Source organism: Salmo salar, chromosome 18, assembly GCF_965601325.2.
Source record: "Salmo salar chromosome 18, fSalSal1, whole genome shotgun sequence".
NCBI lineage: Eukaryota > Metazoa > Chordata > Actinopteri > Salmoniformes > Salmonidae > Salmo > Salmo salar.
This window is the reverse complement of record NC_138308.1, coordinates 92,587,345-92,611,553: the sequence shown is the minus strand read 5'-3', so window position 1 is coordinate 92,611,553 and position 24,209 is coordinate 92,587,345. Positions and strand designations below refer to the sequence as shown.

Sequence of the window (24,209 nt, the reverse complement as noted above, 5' to 3'; positions counted from 1 at the left end):
GGCATACACATCACAGACAAACTGTAATGGTCCACCCACACAGACAGCGTGGTGAAGAAGGCTCAACAGCGCCTCTTCAACCTCAGGAGGCTGAAGAAATGTGTCTTGTCACCCAAAACCCTGACAAACTTTTACAGATGCACAATCGAGAACATCCTGTCGGGCTGTATCGCCACCTGGTACGACAACTGCTCTGCCCACAACTGTAAGGCTCTCCAGAGGGTAGTGAGGTCTGCACAAAGCATCACTGGGTGCAAACTACCTGCCCTCCAGGACATCTACACCACCCGATGTCACAGGAAGGCCAAAAAGATCATCAAGGACAACAACCACCCGAGCCACTGCCTGTTCACCCCGCTATCATCCAGAAGGCGAGGTCAATACAGGTGCATCAAAGCTGGAACCGAGAGACTGAAGAACAGCTTCTATCTCAAGGCCATCAGACTGTTAAACAGCCATCACTAACATAGAGAGGCTGCTGCCAACATACAGACTCAAATCTCTGGCCACTTTAATAAATGGATTTAATAAAGGTATCACTAGTCACTTTAATAATGCCACTTTATATAATGTTTACATACCCTACATTACTCATCTCATATGTATATACTGTACTCTATACCATCTACTGCATCTTGCCTATGCCGTTTGGCCATCACTCATCCATATATTTATATGTACATATTCTTATTCATTCCTTTACACTTGTGTGTATAAGGTAGTTGTTGTGAAATTGTTAGGTAAGATTACTTGTTAGATACTACTGCATGGTCGGAACTAGAAGCACAAGCATTTCGCTACACTTGCATTAACATCTGCTAACCATGTGTATGTGACAAATACAATTTGATTTGATTTGAGTTAAAACCTACAGGAAGGTATCTCTCCAGGAACATGGTTGGAGTTAAAACCTACAGGAAGGTATCTCTCCAGGAACAGGGTTGGAGTTAAAACCTACAGGAAGGTATCTCTCCAGGAACAAGGTGGAGTTAAAACCTACAGGATGGTAGCTCTCCAGGAACAGGGTTGGAGTTAAAACCTACAGGATGGTAGCTCTCCAGGAACAGGGTTGGAGTTAAAACCTACAGGATGGTAGCTCTCCAGGAACAGGGTTGGAGTTAAAACCTACAGGAAGGTATCTCTCCAGGAACAGGGTTGGAGTTAAAACCTACAGGAGGGTAGCTCTCCAGGAACAGGGTTGGAGTTAAAACCTACAGGATGGTAGCTCTCCAGGAACAGGGTTGGAGTTAAAACCTACAGGAGGGTATCTCTCCAGGAACAGGGGTGGAGTTAAAACCTACAGGAGGGTATCTCTCCAGGAACAGGGTGGAGTTAAAACCTACAGGATGGTAGCTCTCCAGGAACAGGGTAGGAGTTAAAACCTACAGGATGGTAGCTCTCCAGGAACAGGATTGGAGTTAAAACCTACAGGAGGGTATCTCTCCAGGAACAGGATTGGAGTTAAAACCTACAGGAGGGTATCTCTCCAGGAACAGGGTTGGAGTTAAAACCTACAGGAGGGTATCTCTCCAGGAACAGGGTTGGAGTTAAAACCTACAGGAAGGTATCTCTCCAGGAACAGGGTTGGAGTTAAAACCTACAGGAGGGTATCTCTCCAGGAACAGGGTAGGAGTTAAAACCTACAGGAGGGTATCTCTCCAGGAACAGGGTTGGAGGTAAAACCTACAGGAAGGTATCTCTCCAGGAACAGGATTGGAGTTAAAACCTACAGGAAGGTATCTCTCCAGGAACAGGGTTGGAGAGTACACTCTTAAAATAAATGGTTCCAAAAGGGTTCTTTGGCTGTCCCCATAGGAGACCCATTTTTGGTTCTATAGGTACAACTCTTTTTGGTTCCAGGTAGAACCCATTTGGGTTCCATGCAGAGCCCTGTGTGGAAAAGGTTCTACGTGGAATACAAAAGGGTACTTACTACCTAGAACCAAAATGTATTTTTCAAAGGGTTCTCCTATGGGGACAGCTGATGAGCCCTTTTAGGTTGAAGATAACACCTTTTTCTCTAAGTCATAGAATAAGACAAGACATAGATCAAATACATTGACAAGGAGGTATATGACTTAAAATAGTATCCTCCTACGACAGGCCTAAACAGAATAGACCTTGACGAGGAGGTAGGACTATTACAACCCACCTTTGAGAAGCGGCAGCGGCGTCAGCTCGACTTGGGAGCTCTGGTAGCGGAACTGGGACGAGGAGTGGGAGCGCCTCTGCCGGGCTCTGCGCATCGACCGCCGGGGAAACCCATCCACCTTCTCCGCTGACGGGACCGAGAACCCGGTGGTCGGGGAGGAAGGGCTGGTCGGGGGTAGTTTAGTCGTCTCCATCGTTGCCGTGCCGTGTTAGCGAGCGGCCGGTGTGTGTGTGTGGTGTGTGACCAGATGCACCAATGATATTATAGTGAAGGAGAGGTGTACAGGATGGAGGCGAAAAACCGTTTCTTTTCTTTTTTATCCCTTATAGATACACCCAATACGGGTTTTTTTTTTAAATCAAAATGAATCACCTGGGAATAGAACATTGGGTGAGGAATTAGATAGAGGAGGGAGGAAGGAGGGAGGAAGGAGGGAGGGATAGAGACGGAGTGCTGCAGTCCAGAGATGGATGGGTGGAAGGTTAAAGGACAGGACGGTAAAATAAATAGGCTGTGTGTGTGTGTTCGTTCTGCTGTTGCTTGAAGTTCAATTCGTTTCGCACCTTGTGACTGCCTGTCTGCTGCCTATACCGTCTCAATACAGCGGAGGGAGGAAAAAAACGTTGCTCCAGTCCTTTTTGAAATAACGAAACATATTTTTACGCAGACAAAGACAAACGCATTGATCTAACGGAAATGATCCTTGTATCTATTGATAGACATGAAGAAGCACGTGGATTATTTAGGTTACAACTGTGAGGGTTGCTTTGCCGTATTGGCGTCATCAGCCTGTCATCGGCCTAAATTTGGTATTTATTTATATATTTCTGTCATGGATATAGCCTAGCCTATAGCCTATGGATCCTTACATAAAGCACATCACACCGAGAAAGCAGGTCTACCGGAGGTGATTGGAATCATTCCATTCAAGAAAACGTCAACAACACGAATCCATAAAATCAGTCGTTTGATTGGTCCGTCCACATCAATGAATAATAAATCATGAACTGATTAGGTCATAACAGACTCATATCATAAAATCGTCGATCTGATTCCGCTTCGATAACGCATCACTGTTCCCCGGTTCCGTGAACGGTTCCGTTATTCGGGAAAAAAAAACTGCCTGGCCCTGCCGTTTCAGACCGAATAGGGCTCCGCGCAGGGCGGGGATGGAGATGGGGTGCTCGAACGTGCCGACATGTGCGGTTCTTCAGGTAGGCCGCTGCAACACCGAATCCCTGCTCACCGTTAAAAACACCTCCAAAACCTTCGCAGTGCCGGTTGGTCACAGATGCGTTAGCTATATTCCCGTTTTTTTCTGTCTGCAAGAAGCGTCTCCTCTCTCCTTGATTCGGTAAGGGAAGTGGTCTCTCTCTCTCTCTCTCCCCTCCCTGCTGTATCCTCGTCTCTCTTCTGTCTCCGCTGCACTTAGGTGGTGCAAGGAGAGAGAGACACACTGCGGATGACGCTCTTCTCGCCACAGCGAATTATTTAATTATTTCAGTTATATTTATGTAGACTTACCCCCTGTTTTTTACGCCATGGACGGACGGTGGCGCGCTTGTCTTGGGCTAGTCGGTGGATGCGTTATGACACGACGGGCGCACACGCTCTTTCACTCCCCCATCTTTAAAATGTACAACAACAAAAAAGGGCAACGTTTATCGTTTTATCCGACCTCCTCTCCGCTCCTTCTGTTCCTCGAGCTAAGATACACCCACCGATTGTTCACCACTGTCTGTCTTTCCTCCTTCTCACCCCCTTTCCTCCCTTCCTTCCTTCCCTCGCCTCTGCGCGTGTCTATACCGTGTCTCACAGACGAGGTAAACACTTTCCGCTATTGATTCGAGCCTCGCTCACGTTCTCGTGCCTGGTGTCCACACGCGCTTTGTTTGTGAAGGAATCATCTGTATCAACCCGGTTAGTAGCCGTTACCGTTCATTACCAGTGCGCCGTATCTCTCCAGTGGTGTGTCCTCTCTCCCTCTCAATTCAATTCAATTCAATTCAATTCAATTCAAAGGTCTTTATTGACATGGAAAACACATGTTTACATTGTCAAAGCAAGTGAAATAGATAAACAAAAAGTGAAATAAACAATACAAAATTAACAGTAAATATTACACTCAAAGAGTTCCAAAAGAATAAAGACATTTCAAATATCATATGTCTTTATACAGTGTTGTAACTATGTGCAAATAGTTAAAGTATAAAAGGGAAAATAAATCAACATAAATATGGGTTGTATGGTGTTTCTGCTTCACTGGTTGCCCTTTTCTTGTGGCAGTTTCCACCTCATTCATAGCCTGTCTTCTCTCAATAGCAAGGCTATGCTCACTGAATTTGTACATAGTCAAAGCTTTCCTTAATTTTGGGTCAGTCACAGTGGTCAGGTATTCTGCCACTGTGTACTCTCTGTTTAGGGCCAAATAGCATTCTAGTTTGCTCTGTTTTTATTTGTAAGTTCATTCCAATGTATAAAGTAATTATCTTTTTGTTTTCTCATGATTTGGTTGGGTCTAATTGTGTTGCTGTCCTGGGGCTCTGTGGGGTTTGTGAACAGAGCCCCAGGACCAGCTTGCTTAGTGGACTCTTCTCCAGGTTAATTTCTCAGTAGGTGATGGCTTTGTTGTGGAAGGTTTGGGAATCACTTCCTTTTAGGTGGTTGTAGAATTTAACGTCTCTTTTCTGGATTTTGATAATTTTCAGGTATCGGCCTAATTCTGCTCTGCATGCATTATTTGGTGTTTTACATTGTACAAGGAGGATATTTTTGCAGAATTCTGCATGCAGAGTCTCAATTTGGTGTTTGTCCCATTTTGTGAATTCTTGGTTGGTGAGCGGACCCCAGACCTCACAACCATAAAGGGCAATGGTTTCTATAACTGATTCAAGTCATTTTTTGCCAGATCCTAATTGGTTTGTTGAATTGTATGTTCTTTTTGATGACATAGAAGGCCGTTATTGCCTTGTCTCTCAGATCGTTCACAGCTTTGTGGAAGTTACCTGTGGCACTGATGTTTAGGCCGAGGTATGTATAGTTTTTTTGTGTGCTCTAGGGCAACGGTGTCTAGATGGAATTAGTATTTGTGGTCCTGGCAACTGGACCTTTTTTGGAACATCATTATTTTTGTCTCTCTGAGATTTACTGTCAGGGCCCAGGTCTGGCAGAATCTGTGCAGAAGATCTAGGTGCTGCTGTAGGTCCTCCTTGGTTGGGGACAGAAGCACCAGATCATCAGCAATCAGTAGACATTTGACATGGTGGTTTTCTTAACCATCGCGAGATGGGTGCGTTCATTTCAGGTGAGTTGTAATCAATGGGTATATATACCAACGATGTATATACACTAGATGACTGTTAGGGGGCGCTGTGTTGAAGTCACCTCATGGTACAAAATGATTTAGAATCTATAATACATTTATTAATGTCTACATTCATTGTTGTCACATTTATTCTATTACAGACACCTTATTTCATACAGTTAAAGTACATTATGTGAGCTAAACATACAGTTAAATTACATTATGTGAGATAAACATACAACTATACAGTAATATATATATATATATATATACACACACACATTTGAAGTAGGAAGTTTACATACACCTTAGCCAAAAATACATTTAAACTCAGTTTTTCACAATTCCTGACATTTAATCCTTGTAAAAATTCCCTGTCTTAGGTCAGTTAGGATCACCACTTTATTTTAAAGAAAGTGAAATAATAATAGCAGTGAGAATTATTTATTTCAGCTTTTATTTCTTTCATCACGTTCCCAGTGGGTCAGAAGTTTACATACACTCAATTAGTATTTGGTAGCATTGCCTTTAAATTGTTTAACTTGGGTCAGAGGTTTCGGGTAGCCTTCCACTAGCTTCCCACAATAAGTTGGGTGAATTTTGGTAAATTCCTCCTGACAGAGCTGCTGTAACAGAGTCAGATTTGTAGGCCTCCTTACTCGCACACGCTTTTTCAGTTCTGCCCACAAATGTTCTATAGGATTGAGGTCAGGGCTTTGTGATGGCCAGTCCAATACCTTGACTTTGTTGTCCTTAAGCCATTTTGCCACAACTTTAGAAGTATGCTTGGGGTCATTGTCCGTTTGGAATACCCATTTGCGACCAAGCTTTAACTTCCTGACTGATGTCTTGAGATGTTGCTTCAATGTATCCACATAATTTTCTTCCCTCATGATGCCATCTATTTTGTGAAGTGCACCAGTCCCTCCTGCAGCAAAGCACCCCCACAACATGATGCTGCCACCCCCGTGCTTCACGGTTGGGATGGTGTTCTTTGGCTTGCAAGTCTCCCCCTTTTTCCTTCAAACATAACGATGGTCATTATGGCCAAACAGTTTTATTTCTGTTTCATCAGACCAGAGGACATTTCTCCAAAAGGTACGATCTTTGTCCCCATGTGCAGTTGCAAACCGTAGTCTGGCTTTTTTATCGCGGTTTAGGAACAATGGCTTCTTCCTTGCTGAGCGGCCTTTCAGGTTATGTGGATTCAGGACTTGTTTTACTGTGGATATAGATACTTTTGTACCTGTTGCCTCCAGCATCTTCACAAGGTCCTTTATTGTTGTTCTGGGATTGATTTGCACTTTTCGTACAAAACTACGTTCATCTCTAGGAGACAGAACGCATCTCCTTCCTGAGCGGTATGACGGCTGCGTGGGCCCATGGTGTTTATACTTGCGTACTATTGTTTATACAGATGAACGTGGAACCTTCAGCCGTTTGGAAATTGCTCCCAAGGATGAACCAGACTTGTGGAGGTCTACAATTAATTTTCTGAGGTCTTGGCTGATTTCTTTAGATTTTCCCATGATGTCAAGCAAAGAGGCACTGAGTTTGAAGGTAGGCCTTGAAATGCATCCACAGGTACACCTCCAACTGACTCAAATGATGTCAATTAGCCTATCAGAAGCTTCTAAAGCCATGACATCATTTTCTGGAATTTTCCAAGCAGTTTAAAGGCACAGTCAACTTAGTGTATGTAAACTTCTGACCCACTGGAATTGTGATACAGTGAATTATAAGTGAAATAATCTGTCTGTAAACAATTGTTGGAAAAATGACTTGTGTCATGCACAAAGTAGATGTCCTAACCGACTTGCCAAAACTATAATTTGTAAACAAGAAATTTGTGGAGTGGTTGAAAAACGAGTTTTAATGACTCCAACCTAAGTGTATGTAAACTTCCGACTTCAACTGTATATATAAAAAACAATGGGTACATATTGAAGATGTCTACGTTCATCCCCAGAATCTTTTCACGTGTCTCTTTTCTGAAAATACCTGTGCAGCAACGCTCCCCATCCAACCTGACAGAGCTTGAGAGGATCTGCTGAGAAGAATGGGAGAAACTCCCCAAATACAGGTGTGCCAAGCTTGTAGCGTCATACCCAAGAAGACTCCAGGCTGTAATCACTGCCAAAGTTGCTTCAACAAAGTACTGAGTTAAGGGTCTGAATGCTTATGTAAATGTAATATTTCATTAAAAAAAAATTGTTATACATTTTCAAACATTTCTAAAAAACTATTTTTGCTTTGTCATTATAGGGTAATGTGTGTAGATTGATGAGGGGAAAAATACAATTTAATCAATTTTAGAATAAGGCTGTAACGTAACAAAATGTGGAGAAGGTCAAGGGGTGTGAATACCTTCTGAAGCCACTGCTATACCCAAGGTGCATCTGTGCTGCTGGCGGTGGCCCAACGTTCTATTAAGACACTTTGTGTTGGAGTTCCCCTTATTTTGGCAGTTACCTGTATATCCTATGTTTAAACCTAAAATCTGGGGTATTTTGAATATAGATGTAGTTTATATTGCATGAGATGTGGTTTTCCAAATATAGTCATATGCTATTTGTTTTGTCTATAGCCTGTTCATACATTTGCAGCTTTTTACAATTAATTAAAATCACACTTAAAAGGCTTGAAAGTCAATTGAATTGTTGATTTTATACACAAATAAATGAACTCAATATGTGAGGTTCTAATGAAGAGTTTAAAAGCTTATTCCAATCAATCAATCAATTATTCCACTCTCAAAGAAGTTCATCACCGACCATTGATCAGGGCCAATAGTCTGTTATGACCAATGAACAGGGCCGGTTAGTCTGTTATGACCATTGATCAGGGCCAATAGTCTGCTATGACCAATGAACAGGGCCGGTTAGTCTGCTATGACCAATGAACAGGGCCGGTTAGTCTGCTATGACCAATGAACAGGGCCGGTTAGTCTGCTATGACCAATGAACAGGGCCGGTTAGTCTGCTATGACCAATGAACAGGGCCGGTTAGTCTGCTATGACCAATGAACAGGGCCGATTATTCAAAAACACAAACAGTAAATTTTACATTTACATTTTAGTCATTTAGCAGACGCTCTTATCCAGAGCGACTTACAGTAGTGAATGCATACATTTCATACATTTCCTGTGCTGGCCCCCCGTGGGGCCAGCACAAATCAACATAACAGCTACAGAATTCCTCACAAGATGTGAACACCCATTACATGTGCTTGGTATATACATGTACCAAACACCAGAGTCCATAAACGTTAAGTGTCTATCTGTTCTTTTCTACAGAAACCTAAATGACTCTTTCACAGGGTGCCAGGAATCTTACCCCATGAAAGACACATCATCACAGACGTTGGCTGTAGATCACCTGGTGGTTGTCTGCCGATGGACAGTGGAGATTCAACGTGGAGATTCGTCAGGAAATTGCCAGAAAATCAGTACTGATGTTCTGTGGTCAGAGGCAATAGGGCCGAGCTACCACAGGTTGCTTTTAACCATTCGCCAAACAGTGTGATTGGTCCATTAGAACTCGCCCCAGTTGGGTGATGCAGGATCGCAGAGCCAATCAGGACTGTCCAGGATGTCGGAGAGAGACAATTCTATTGGGGTTTCAATGGCTGGGGTAGACAAGTTCAGAGGGTACATGGTCAGAGGGTAGGAAGTGGATGACAGAGTAGGGGTAGGGATATTTGGAAGGGCAAGATTAGTTCTTGAGGTAGTTAGAGGACAAATATTAGTTTTGGGGGTAATTAGAGAGGCACAAAGATTGTTTGGGGAAATATTAGATATTGGGGAATATAGAGTGGAAAGCAAAGGGTAGGGGTTAGTCACATGGGCAGTTGAAGGAACAGTGACGAGAGTGGAGAGGGGTAAAGAGGCAGGAGCAGGTAAACAAGCCAACTGCCCTCCAGTTACTGGGGTAAGAAGAGAGCCCGGGGTAGTTTGAGGGGACACAGTGGGTGCCGGGGTAGTCACAGGGGACACAGTGGGTCCCGGGGTAGTCACAGGGGCAATAGATGAAGCGGAGGGGGACAGGATCTGGAAGCAGGGGGCATTGGCGGGTATAGAGGAGGGCCGGAGGGTGCAGAGAGGTTCATGTTGCTCCAGCGTGGCTGTGTGAAGCCGGAACTCTCTTCTCAGACCAGCAATCTCCTTCTCTAGAGCTGAGTTAGAACGTTCCAAGGTCTGTAGCTCCTAGAGAGAGAGAGAGAGAGAGAGAGAGAGAGAGAGAGAAAGAGAGAAAGAGAGAAAGAGAGAAAGAGAGAAAGAGAGAAAGAAAGAGAGAAAGAAAGAGAGAAAGAAAGAAAGAAAGAAAGAAAGAAAGAGAGAAAGAGAGAGAGATGTTGGTTAGCATTGCTATTATTAGCAATACTAATATGCAAACACACACAAACCTTCAGTGAGCTACAAAAGTTACATTTTGTATTATTGTTTTGGCTCTGTACTCCAGTACTTTGGATTTTAAATGATACAATGACTACGAGGTTAAGGTGCAGACTGTCAGCTTTAATTTGAGGGTATTTTCATCCTTATCGGGTGAACCGTTTAGAAATTAATTAACTTTTTGTACATAGTCCCCCCCATTTTAGGGGACCAAAAGCATTGGGACAAATTCACTTGTGTATTAAAGAAGTCAGAAGTTCAGTATTTGGTCCCATATTCATAGCACGTATTGACTACATCAAGCTTGTGACTACAAATTTGTTGGATGCATTTGCTGTTTGTTTTGGTAGTGTTTCAGATTATTTTGTACCCAATAGAAATGAATGGTAAATAATGTATTGTGTCATTTTAGAGTCACTTTTATTGTAAATAAGAATATGTTTCTAAACACTTCTACATTAATGTGGATGCTACCATGATTATGGATAATCCTGAATGAATCGTGAATAATTATGAGTGAGAAAGTTACAGACGCACAAATGTCATACCCCCAAGACACATGCTAACCTCTCACCATTACAATAACAGGGGAGGTTAGCATACCCCCAAGACACATGCTAACCTCTCACCATTACAATAACAGGGGAGGTTAGCATACCCCCAAGACATATGCTAACCTCTCACCATTACAATAACAGGGGAGGTTAGCATACCCCCAAGACACATGCTAACCTCTCACCATTACAATAACAGGGGAGGTTAGCATACCCCCAAGACACATGCTAACCTCTCACCATTACAATAACAGGGAAGGTTAGCATACCCCCAAGACACATGCTAACCTCTCACCATTACAATAACAGGGGAGATTCGCATTTTTGGGGGAGGTATGATATTTGTGTCTAACTTTGTGACTCATAATTATTCATTATTTACCATTCATTCGTCTCAATACTTTTGGTTCCTAAAATGGGGGGGACTATGTACAAAAAGTTCTGTAATTTTTTTAACGGTTCACCTGATATGAAAATACCCTCAAATTAAAGCTGACAGCACTTTAACCTCGTAGTCATTGTACCATTTAAAATCCAAAGTACTGGAGTACAAAGCCAAAACAATAATAAAAAATGGACTCTGTCCCAGTACTTTTGGTGCTCACTAGTCCACTGGTGGAACATCCTGTTCTTAGACAGAGTAATTGTGGGTTGAAGAGAGAGAAAGTGAAAGTTGGTTCTGATTCTAGGACAGCGGTTAGGGATAGCCTGCAGAGTTTCTGAACGCCACTATAAAATGTTGGGGAAGCCACTCTGAAAATATAGTTCACCAAGTTACCAAGCTACTTTCACACTGGAAGAAGTAAAGCTACATGTTGGTAGTGTGTAGTACCAGTAGTTAGCTACTCCACTACCTGGTAAAACAGTAGTGTGTAGTTCCAGTAGTTAGCTACACCGCTACATGGTAAAACAGTAGTGTGTAGTTCCAGTAGTTAGCTACACCGCTACATGGTAAAACAGTAGTGTGTAGTTCCAGTAGTTAGCTACACTGCTACATGGTAAAACAGTAGTGTATAGTTCCAGTAGTTAGCTACACCGCTACATGGTAAAACAGTAGTGTGTAGTTCCAGTAGTTAGCTACACCGCTACATGGTTAAACAGTAGTGTGTAGTTCCAGTAGTTAGCTACACCGCTACATGGTAAAACAGTAGTGTGTTGTTCCAGTAGTTAGCTATATGGTGGAGGTGTGAGTGTCATAAATAAAGTTGCCACACTATTCCCTATGTAGTGTACTATGAGAAAGGGACAGGGGGAGGGAGGGAGGGGTGAGAGAGGCAGGGAGGGGTGAGGGAGGCAGGGAGGGGTGAGAGAGGCAGGGAGGGTTTCTCTTTAGAGCAAGGGTTTCCCAGAAATGCTCTGCCCGACTGCACAGGCAGATTGCATCACACACACACACCATAGTTATTGATCCCTGGCCCTCTCTGTGAGTAACCAGCCTTACTATAAACCACATGCATGAGAGTACACACAGGAGGAAGTGAACAATGGGAAGGTGGGAGGGAGGGGGAGAGAGTCAGAGAGTGACAGAAAGAGAGAAAGAGAGAGAGATAAAGAGAGAGATAGAGAGAGAGATAAGAGACAGAGAGAGATTTACATTTACGTCATTTAGCAGACGCTCTTATCCAGAGCGACTTACAAAGAGACGAGAGAGAGAGAGGCAGAGATAAAGAGAGAGAAACAGATAAAGAGAGAGAAACAGATGAAGAGAGAGAGAGATAAAGAGAGAGAGACAGATAAAGAGAGAGAGAGATAAAGAGAGAGAGAGATAAAGAGAGAGAGAGATAAAGAGAGAGAGACAGATAAAGAGAGAGAGAGAGATAAAGAGAGAGAGCAGATAAAGAGAGAGAGACAGATAAAGAGAGAGAGAGCGATAAAGAGAGAGAAACAGATAAAGAGAGAGAGAGAGATAAAAGATATACATAATATGACATTTGAAATGTCTACATGCTTTTGGAACTTTTGAAAGTGTAATGTTTACTGTTCATTTTTTATTTAACTTTTGTTTATTTATCTATTTCAATTGCTTTGACAATGTAAACATATGTTTCCCATGCCAATAAAGACCTTAAATTGAAATAGAAATGAGAGCGAGAGAGAGTTGAGGATGAAAGAGAGAAACTGAAAATATACAAGAAAAAGTTAAGAAGTGAGAGAGAAAGCACAAGAGAGAGGAAAAGAGAGTAAGAGAGAACAAAGAACATGAGAGAAAGAGAGGATAAATGTAAAGGAGAGAAATCTGGGTTAAAGATAAAGGAGCCAGACTGACCTGGTGGAGAATGTCTGCTCTCTCCGTCTGTTTTTTCCTGCTCTTCCTGGCAGCATCTCTGTTCTTCACCCTTCTTTTACCTCTCCGGTCCACACTCACTCCTTTCTGTCCTCCTCTCTCCTGGAAATAAAATGTGTGATCAACTCAGTAACATACAGGTTATAATACACCTTAATAAAAATAAAACAGTGATCTTTCTTTATACGCTGATCTGACCACCTGTACGCCCAGGTGATCTATAACTAGTGATCTGACCACCTGTACGCCCAGGTGATCGATAACTAGTGATCTGACCACCTGTACGCCCAGGTGATCGATAACTAGTGATCTGACCACCTGTACGCCCAGGTGATCTATAACTAGTGATCTGACCACCTGTACGCCCAGGTGATCTATAACTAGTGATCTGACCACCTGTACGCCCAAGTGATAACCAGTCATGGAGAGCTACAAGGTGTGCTGCAAATGTTTTAATGCTGGGCTGAAACAAAACCCTGCACATCATATAGGAACACTGGTTGCTGTTTTACAGTGTACTACAGATGCAGAAGTGAGAAAAGTATTAGACCAGCATCACAAACAATTTGATCATCATTTCATTATCTTAATATTTATACTAGAATATAAGTGATTAATTATGCATTTACTTGCTATTAATATCTCAATAAACAGTGTAATTTACCGATTCGGATGGGCTTGGGTAGTCCTCACCGGAGAAAGACGTTCCGCTGCCTTCTGATCGCGAGTCGACGAAGGATGCCACCAGCGGCATATCTTTTAGTAATGGTCCCATATGGTGCACCGTCAACCGCAACAGCAAATAAAGGGAACGTTTCTAAACGGCCACAGGCAAAGATGCTTGCATTTCCTTTTCAAGACTGGATATGGAACTACGGTATTCCTATGATCTTCTCAACTTGTTGTAAAACCCTACAGCGCCTCCTTGGATAAATGAGCAGGATATTGGCTGTCAGTTTACCTGCAAGACGTCTCTTTACGCTTGAATTGCAGACGCTGGAGCATGCTTTCACTCTTATAATGTTTGTAGAAACCGCCCACCTGTTTGTACAGTCGGGCAGCACCTTAAGGAGGGGAGGAGAGGGAGGGGGGCTAGGATCTTGTGCTTTCAGTTTCGGTTTATTCTAAATGGCATGGTTGCAAAGTAACAGGAGGAAGTTGATCAACGGGCGCCCTGCGGACATGGCCATATTTGACCGTGCTTTTCTTTTCGACACCACGTGCTGGGAATTTTATGATTTTGTAGGAAGTGTAGGCGCTGTACGAGAATGTGAAGCAGAAACGTAGACATTTATTTATTATTTTTTTGTTTGTTTTATTATTATAATATATTTTTTCTTGCAATAATCATAACAATATTACACATCGACACAGGGACATTCCTGTGAAAACAATGAAAAAATATAATAATAGAACACTAGTTGAACCCCCCAATTTTTTTTTATAAATAAATAATAAAAATAATAATAATTCAGAACATCATTTATATGTGACAAGGCAATGAGACATTAACAGACATTCAGAGACATGACTTCTTATAATTTTTCCAACTTTTTAAGTTTCACAAATTTGAGGGATTTATAAAATTGTAACAGTTCAATAAAAAAAACTGCAAAATAAGACATTTATGAATATAATACACTGCTCAAAAAAATAAAGGGAACACTTAAACAACACATCCTAGATCTGAATGAAAGAAATAATCTTATTAAATTCTTTTTTCTTTACATAGTTGAATGTGCTGACAACAAAATCACACAAAAATAATCTATGGAAATCCAATTTATCAACCCATGGAGGTCTGGATTTGGAGTCACACTCAAAATTAAAGTGGAAAACCACACTACAGGCTGATCCAACTTTGATGTAATGTCCTTAAAACAAGTCAAAATGAGGCTCAGTAGTGTGTGTGGCCTTCACGTGCCTGTATGACCTCCCTACAACGCCTGGGCATGCTCCTGATGAGGTGGCGGATGGTCTCCTGAGGGATCTCCTCCCAGACCTGGACTAAAGCATCCGCCAACTCCTGGACAGTCTGTGGTGAGACATGGCGTTGGTGGATGGAGCGAGACATGATGTCCCAGATGTGCTCAATTGGATTCAGGTCTGGGGAACGGGCGGGCCAGTCCATAGCATCAATGCCTTCCTCTTGCAGGAACTGCTGACACACTCCAGCCACATGAGGTCTAGCATTGTCTTGCATTAGGAGGAACCCAGGGCCAACCGCACCAGCATATGGTCTCACAAGGGGTCTGAGGATCTCATCTCGGTACCTAATGGCAGTCAGGCTACCTCTGGCGAGCACATGGAGGGCTGTGTGGCCCCCCAAAGAAATGCCACCCCACACCATGACTGACACTGTTAGGGATATGATACCATATAGAGGTAGGATTAGACAGACATAATTTCAATCAACGCGGTGAATTTCGCTGGCACGGATCGTGGATAGGCTGGAGACATAGGCTTACTTACAGTTGAAGTCGGAAATTTACATGCACTTAGGTTGGAGTCATTAAAACTCATTTTTCAACCACTCTAGAAATTTCTTGTTAAAAAACTATAGTTTTGGCAAGTAGGTTAGGACATCTACTTTGTGCTTGACACAAGTCATTTTTCCAACAATTGTTTACAGACAGAGTATTTCACATATAATTCACTGTATCACAATTCCAGTGGGTCAGAACTTTACATACACTAAGTTGACTGTGCCTTTAAACAGCTTGGAAAATTCCAGAAAATGATGTCATGGCTTTAGAAGCTTCTGATAGGCTAATTGACATCATTTGAGTCAATTGGAGGTGTACCTGTGGATGTATTTCAAGGCCTACCTTCAAACTCAGTGCCTCCTTGCTTGACATCATGGGAAAATCAAAAGAAATCAGCCAAGACCTCAGAAAAAAAAATGGTAGACCTCCACATCAGACAGACTGTAGTGGTGTTATCATCTCTCTCTAACCCATCACACTGTAGTGGTGTTATCATCTCTCTCTAACCCATCACACTGTAGTGGTGTTATCATCTCTCTCTAACCCATCAGACAGACTGTAGTGGTGTTATCATCTCTCTCTAACCCATCAGACTGTAGTGGTGTTATCATCTCTCTCTAACCCATTAGACTGTAGTGGTGTTATCATCTCTCTAACCCATCAGACTGTAGTGGTGTTATCATCTCTCTAACCCATCAGACTGTAGTGGTGTTATCATCTCTCTCTAACCCATTAGACTGTAGTGGTGTTATCATCTCTCTAACCCATCAGACTGTAGTGGTGTTATCATCTCTCTCTAACCCATCAGACTGTAGTGGTGTTATCATCTCTCTCTAACCCATCAGACTGTAGTGGTGTTATCATCTCTCTAACCCATCAGACTGTAGTGGTGTTATCATCTCTCTAACCCATCAGACTGTAGTGGTGTTATCATCTCTCTCTAACCCATCAGACTGTAGTGGTGTTATCATCTCTCTCTAACCCATCAGACTGTAGTGGTGTTATCATCTCTCTCTAACCCATCAGACTGTAGTGGTGTTATCATCTCTCTAACCCATCAGACTGTAGTGGTGTTATCATCTCTCTCTAACCCATCAGACTGTAGTGGTGTTATCATCTCTCTCTAACCCATCAGACTGTAGTGGTGTTATCATCTCTCTAACCCATCAGACTGTAGTGGTGTTATGATCTCTCTAACCCATCAGACTGTAGTGGTGTTATCATCTCTCTCTAACCCATCAGACTGTAGTGGTGTTATCATCTCTCTCTAACCCATCAGACTGTAGTGGTGTTATCATCTCTCTCTAACCCATCAGACTGTAGTGGTGTTATCATCTCTCTCTAACCCATCAGACTGTAGTGGTGTTATCATCTCTCTCTAACCCATCAGACTGTAGTGGTGTTATCATCTCTCTCTAACCCATCAGACTGTAGTGGTGTTATCATCTCTCTAACCCATCAGACTGTAGTGGTGTTATGATCTCTCTAACCCATCAGACTGTAGTGGTGTTATGATCTCTCTAACCCATCAGACTGTAGTGGTGTTATCATCTCTCTCTAACCCATCAGACTGTAGTGGTGTTATCATCTCTCTCTAACCCATCAGACTGTAGTGGTGTTATCATCTCTCTCTAACCCATCAGACTGTAGTGGTGTTATCATCTCTCTCTAACCCATCAGACTGTAGTGGTGTTATCATCTCTCTAACCCATCAGACTGTAGTGGTGTTATGATCTCTCTAACCCATCAGACTGTAGTGGTGTTATCATCTCTCTAACCCATCAGACTGTAGTGGTGTTATCATCTCTCTCTAACCCATCAGACTGTAGTGGTGCATACTTCCAAAGTTGTGGCAAAATGGCTTAAGGACAACAAAGTCAAGGTATTGGACTGGCCATCACAAAGCCCTGACCTCAATCCTATAGAACATTTGTGGGCAGAACTGAAAAAACGTGTGCGAGCAAGGAGGCCTACAAACCTGACTCAGTTACACCAGCTCTGTCAGGAGGAATGGGCCAAAATTCACCCAACTTATTGTGGGAAGCTTGTGGAAGGCTACCCGAAATGTTTCACCCAAGTTAAACAATTTAAAGGCAATGCTACCAAATACTAATTGAGTGTATGTAAACTTCTGACCCACCGGGAATGTGATGAAAGAAATAAAAGCTGAAATAAATAATTCTCTCTACTATTATTCTGACATTTTACATTCTTAAAATCAAGTGGTGATCCTAACTGACCTAAGACAGGGAATTTTTACTAAGATTAATTGTCAGGAATTGTGGAAAACTGAGTTTAAATGTATTTGGCTAAGGTGTATGTAAACTTCTGACTTCAACTATATATTTTGAGTAAATCAGGTAGATTGTTTGCTACATACGATTGTTGTTACACATTACTACAAAGATCAACATCATCTTCATAGTCTAATCACGAATCGAATAAGAAACGTCAAATAACTGACCAAATGATTTGATCATAACTGGATATACGAAAGTATGTGGACCCCTTTCAAATTAGTGGATTCAGCTATTTCAACCACACCCTTTGCTGACAGGTGTATAAAATTGAGCTCACAGCCATGCAATCTCCATAGACAAACATTGGCAGTAGAATGGCTTTACTGAAGAGCTCAGTGACTTTCAACGTGGCACCATCATTTAAATATATATATATATATTTATTTATTAATAAACCTTTATTTAACTAGGCAAGTCAGGTCATCTTCTGCACATCTACCATTCCAGTGTTTATTTGCTATATTGTAATTACTTCGCCACCATGGCCCATGTATTGCCTTATCTTACCTCATTTGCACTCACTGTATATATACTTTTTGTTTTATTTTGTTCTACTGTATTATTGACTGTATGTTTTGTTTACTCCATGTGTAACTCTGTGTTGTTGTGTGTCGATTTGCTACGCTTTATCTTGGCCAGGTCGCAGTTGCAAATGACAACTTGTTCTCAACTAGCCTACCTGATTAAATAAAGGTGAAATAAAATAAAAAATAAAGTTAAGATCAAATTCTTATTTACAATAACGGCCTATACCGTCTAAACCCGGACGACGCAGGACCAATTGTGCGCCGGCCTATGGGACTCCCAATCACGTCCGGTTGTGATTCCGCTGGATAGGATGCCACCTTTCCAGCAAGTCAGTTAATCAAATTTCTTCCCCGGTCAACTGTATGTGCTGTTATTGTGAAGTGGAAACATCTAGGAGCAACAAAGTGGTAGGCCACACAACTCCATATTAATGCCCATGATTTTGGAATGAGATGTTCGACAGCAGGTGTCCACATTATTTTGGTTATGTAGTGTACATGTCTATTAAGAGAAGAATAAACAAATCTAAGCCCGATGACACTACAGGCTGGTGTTATTGTCTCCATAAAAGGTAAAGTGTGGAATTAACCAATAATCTCTAATGAAGTAAGAATTGTTCATTTTGAACAATCTAATGCCTACAATATCTCCTAACATTGTCGTCCCTGATATGAACCGCGTGTTGCGCTATTTTGTCACAAAATATAAGGTCGTTACCACAGCCACAAAGTCATATAGCCCGCCTATTTCTACAATTCCTCTTCTTAAAATGAGATTTAAACCTAACTCCTCTGCTAACCTTATACCAAACCCTAACCAAGACCCAAAAAGCACATTAATTTTTGTTTTCATAAATTTTTTACAATATAAACAAGTTTGACCTTTTCGCTGTGGTAACTAGTGGAAACCAAAATATACGTTTCCAAACGTTTGTTTCTCCCTCTGAATTAACACAGCCGCACCTTTGCCTTGGTGGCGCTTCACGAATCAAATAGCCTAAAGCCTTTTGAGTGACGCTAAAGTCAACCAATCATATTCTGATCTGAAGCTTGTCCCAAACATTCACCAATCCACGATTAGAGCGGGCGGGACTACTTTAGTATCAACTTCCTGCTTGTCTAAGAGCTGCGTGCTTGTTTTAGATAGCAACGGTCTTGAGAGACAATGTATGTGTTGATATTATAACCAAAAGTTAAAACATTATACCGCTATTTATCTTGTGTTACTTCCGTTTTATATTAAATAGTTTACCAAACGTTCGTCACGATGGGTTTGCTGACGATACTGAAGAAAATGAAGCACAAGGAGCGAGAGATGCGACTACTTATGTTGTATCCTTTTTTTTCTGCAATGAAATAACAGTTGTGATGAGTTAGTTGGCTATGATGTTTACCTATCTATAGCTACATGACTATATGTACTAGATAAACCACTTTCATCCGCGTATCTACCTATGTGATCGGACTAGTTTGTCGCCTGCCTTTGGGCCTGATACATTTGTGTTTTCTAAAGTGGCCAGTTAGCTGTGGCCATCTAGCTTCGCTTGTCAGCAAGTAGGCCTAGTTAGCTACTACGACCAGTCACGTCCGTAGCTAGGCTACATATCTTGCCATGTTTATAAGCTACGTTTGTTAACCCACTGGCTAACATGGTTAAAACGATTACTCAGCTATATGGCTATCACTGCCTTATAACAAGTGCTGCAAATGATGTGTGTGTCACCCTCTAATCTGTACGGAGGTCCCCCCCCGGCCATTCCCAGTCCTTAACTATGTACTACAGGGGTTTAGACAACGCTGGTAAGACCACTATTCTGAAGAAGTTCAATGGCGAGGATGTGAGTACCATCTCTCCTACACTGGGGTTCAATATCAAAACCTTGGAACATAAAGGGTAAGTCAAAACACACCAGCATCATCAGCAGAGTCATTTTACACCTCTTCTCTTAGGCAGATGGAGAATACACACCTTTCATTAACTCCTCTCTTTTCATCCTCTTCTCTTCCCGTCGTCCTCCTCAGGTTCAAGTTAAACATCTGGGACGTGGGCGGTCAGAAATCTCTTCGTTCTTACTGGAGGAACTACTTTGAGAGCACCGATGGGCTGGTGTGGGTAGTGGACAGCGCAGACAGACTGAGACTGGAGGACTGCAGACAGGAACTTAGCTCTCTGCTGCAGGAGGAGGTACACACACACACACACACACACACACACACACACACACACACACACACACACACAGAGGAGTAAACACACCAAAAAGTCACACACACGCATGGAGCAGTGCATACCACACACAAACATTTATGAATGACTAACTGTTGATGTCTCTCTCCATTTATCTACCCTCTCTTTTTCTCTCTAGAGGTTATCAGGAGCTACTCTCCTGGTGTTCGCTAACAAACAGGACCTGCCTGGATCCCTGAATAAAGAGACCATTCGAGAGGTGGGAACACAGTACCCCCCCCCCCCCCATACACACACAAACACACACTCCCTCACAATTTCTGTGTTTTAATCATCCGTGGGTTGGAAATACATTGTTTGATAACTTTGATTTCATGTCTAATACTTGTATTCATCTATTTCTCTCTGTGTGTGTGTGTGTGTGTGTGTGTGTGTGTGTGTGTGTGTGTGTGTGTGTGTGTGTGTGTGTGTGTGTGTGTGTGTGTAGGCCCTGGGCCTGGATGACATTAAGACCCACCACTGGTGTATCATCGGCTGCAGTGCTGTGACAGGAGAGAACCTACTGACCGGAGTAGACTGGCTACTGGATGACATCGCTGCACGCGTCTTCACTGCAGATTAACATCCTGGGTGTGCATTAATAAAACGCATCTGAAGAAGCTTCAGTGTTTCTCAACCTCCGCTCTGTGGGATGTTGTTTGCTGACAACTTAATCAGTTCTATAATGCTAGTTTTAGGGGAAGTTTCCCGGACACAGATGCTTTTCAGTCCAGGACTAGGGTTAATTGGTTTCCAGGAAACCGCCCCTAAATGTGCAATTGCACAAAACATAGCTTTCCTGTCTCTGATTAGAACAAGGTTGAGAAACACTAGTAGGCCATTCTGGGTACCAGTGTGTTTGTACCATCATGCCACTGCACTGCTTGTCATGTCAAACAACAAGGAGTGGGATAACATCACAAAGCAGGAAAACAGTTTTAGAAAGATACCGGTAAGCTTGAAATGGCCGTGGTCTAATTGACTCAACAACCAAAACTCACGTCAGCGTTTTGAATGAACTCAAATCAATTAATTTGCGGTTATTTATGAAAATTAGCTGGCTAGCTCATTGATGCTGCTTTGTAGTACACCTCACAGATGCTACTAGACAGTACCATCATACTGAGTGATAACTGTTTACAGTGGTTGGTTGGTTTTCTGCCAACCAGTGCTTCACTTTAATGTATCAGTTATTAAAATTCACTCATCCCACCATGGTTAGTGTTTGTGTATAACTGTATATTAAATTCAGTCACCCCACCATGGTTAGTGTTGGTGTGTAACTGTATATTAAATTCAGTCACCCCACCATGGTTAGTGTTTGTGTATAACTGTATATTAAATTCAGTCACCCCACCATGGTTAGTGTTGGTGTATAATTATATATTAAATTCAGTCACCCCACCATGGTTGGTGTTGGTGTATAACTGTATATTAAATTCAGTCACCCCACCATGGTTAGTGTTGGTGTATAATTATATATTAAATTCAGTCACCCCACCATGGTTAGTGTTGGTGTGTAACTGTTTGACTTCATGTCTTGAAAAGGTTTTAATTTCATCACTACAGAATAATACCATACAGTTTTCTAGGGAGTTCTAGAAACCAGTTGAAGGAAAACTCCATCCAAAACCATATTTTGGTACTTGTTTCATTAGTCCATTGTTGGAGTTGTCGTGGAAATTCACCACTAAGGACTCAAAAGTAAATTAAGCAATCTTTAAGACAACGAGAGGTTCCCTTTCAGTCCTTTTATACTGCTACACAAACAAGTTATAAGCATGGTTGGTTCCTGTAGGTGACTGATTGAAACCACACCAGGCTCCTAGTTCCCAGAGCAATGTTCTGGGTGTACTGCCAAATTGCCTATGAGTGATAGTGTGGTTTACTCCTTTGTGCAGTCAATCTGTCACTCGCATGAACCCAACTAAAGACAGGTTATTACAAAGCAGCATTGTGCTAAACATATGATTACATACACACACAGACATTTCCATCACAACACCCCAAAATGTTTTGCTTGTCAGCAATCAAGTTTTCGAGATATGTAACTTTCAAAATACAGAAATGTATCCCGTGTGATGCATTTAGCAAATACCAAAATATAGTTTTTAGGTGGAATTTTCCTTTAAGGAAAACAGGTATCAGTCAGGTGAAAGGTTATTTGTAATAGAATAAAAGGCACCCAAGTGGTGCAGCGGTCGAAGGCACTGCATCTCAGTTAGGGGAAGTGATGAGCTCTACAGCAAAGTCTCAACTCAATCTCTGGTTGAAAACTGTTTTCTGCCCGTCCCAAAAGATACAATTTATAGATAATTGTCCAAGACTGGCCTGCTGAGGAGTGACTGACTCCATCCTAGCTGGAGGGGTGCTCTCATCTTATCTACGAACATAGACAGGGCTCTTAACTCCTCTAGCTCCACAATGAAATAGGGTGCAGGCCAGGCAGCAGGCTGTTAGCCAGCCTGCCAGCTTAGTGGAGTCTGCCACTAGCACAGTCAGTGTAGTCAGCTCAGCTATCCCCATTGGGACCGTGTCTGTGCCTCGATCTAGGTTGGGCAAAACTAAACATGGCGGTGTTCACCTTAGCAATCTCACTGGAATAAAGACCTCCTCCATTCCTGTCATTACTGAAAGAGATTGTGATACCTCACATCTCAAAATAGGGCTTCTTAATGTTGGATCCCTGACTTCCAAGGCAGTTATAGTTAATGAACTAATCACTGATCATAATGTTGATGCGATTGGCCTGACTGAAACATGGCTTAAACCTGATGAATTTAGTGTGTTAAATGAGGCCTCTCCTGGTTACACTAGTGACCATATCCCCCGTGCATCCCTGTTGAAGGAATTTAATATCTAGATGATAATAATCAATAATCAATTCATCTTGACTAATGCCCAAGGTTTGTAAGACAATGGGTTAAAATAATTAGGCAAGGACTCAGCTTTCTGCAAAAGGTTTCTGTAGCTTTATTCATGAGAACGTTCTGGCGTCAGGATAACAAAACAGTCATTATATAGTTCTTGCTTACTTACGCACATGCATTTACACACAATCCGTTGGTGACCTGCAACCCCCATAAACTTCTCACACTGTTTATCACCTTCTGGCTCAGCCTGTTCCTTTCCTTCAAGGTTAGGAACTCTCTGAGGTTTTACTCCCTTGACCATCTGCTTCTCTATCTCTCTATACTAATTGCATACACACATTTCTTTCCCTCTCCAGTGGTTCCTGGACTTTCCGGAACTAATCAGACTAATCGATCCCTACATTGATTATTCATTAACCCTGCTGTATGACTAATATTTCATCATGGTTTATTGATTCATTTACCTTTATTAGATAATTATCTTATCAATCCCGCAAAGGCGGAGGTGTTGCTAACATGATAGCAATTTTTTTTTTTTATTATATTTTTTTATTTTTTTTATTTTTTATGACTGCGTTGTCTTTTGAGCTTCTTGTCCCCCGTACAAAAAAAAAATACAAAAAATATATGTGAAATGTATGCATTCACTACTGTAAGTCGCTCTGGATAAGAGCGTCTGCTAAATGACTAAAATGTAAATGTAAATGTTGTCATGAAATCTATGCAACCTACGCTGTATATGCCGTACAGCGTTCTCACTGAGTTCCCTGAATTCCTATCGGACCTTGTAGTCATGGGAGATAATATTCACATTTTTGGTGACTATAATATTCACATGGAAAAGTCCACAGACCCACTCCAAAAGGCTTTCGGAGCCATCGTCGACTCAGTGGGTTTTGTCCAACATGTCTCCGGACCTACTCACTGCCACAGTCATATTCTGGACCTAGTTTTGTCCCGTGGAATAAATATTTGTGGATCTTAATGTTTTTCCTCATAATCCTGGACTATCGGACCACCATTTTATTACGTTTGCAATCTCAAAAAAATAATCTACTCAGACCCCAACCAAGGATCATCAAAAGTTGTGCTATAAATTCTCAGACAA

The 24,209-nt window shown here is 41.9% G+C and overlaps 2 protein-coding genes and 1 non-coding gene across 3 annotated transcripts in view; 1 reads left to right on the top strand and 2 right to left on the bottom strand.

The window, feature by feature from the left end:
• ppp2r5b (protein phosphatase 2, regulatory subunit B', beta) overlaps window positions 1–4,063 on the bottom strand; it is a 45,859-nt gene extending 41,796 nt beyond the window's left edge. The window contains exon 1 of the mRNA XM_045700536.2: window positions 2,153–4,063. Within this exon, the coding sequence (XP_045556492.1) occupies window positions 2,153–2,345 (193 nt within the window). The 5' untranslated portion in view covers window positions 2,346–4,063. The remainder of the gene's footprint in view (window positions 1–2,152) is intronic.
• Window positions 4,064–9,497: 5,434 nt separating this feature from the next.
• On the bottom strand, window positions 9,498–13,860 carry batf2 (basic leucine zipper ATF-like transcription factor 2). The gene is made up of 3 exons (XR_014381494.1): window positions 13,353–13,860; window positions 12,671–12,790; window positions 9,498–9,661 (listed from the first exon to the last, which is right to left on the bottom strand). It is a non-coding gene; the product is annotated as a basic leucine zipper ATF-like transcription factor 2 (transcript).
• Window positions 13,861–19,142: 5,282 nt separating this feature from the next.
• Window positions 19,143–21,435, top strand: arl2 (ARF like GTPase 2). Its single transcript, NM_001140942.2, is given in 5 exon segments — window positions 19,143–19,333; window positions 19,785–19,895; window positions 20,024–20,186; window positions 20,368–20,448; window positions 20,677–21,435. Coding segments are annotated over 5 exon segments (555 nt in total). The 5' UTR covers window positions 19,143–19,268; the 3' UTR covers window positions 20,812–21,435.
• The last annotated feature ends 2,774 nt before the right edge of the window (window positions 21,436–24,209 follow it).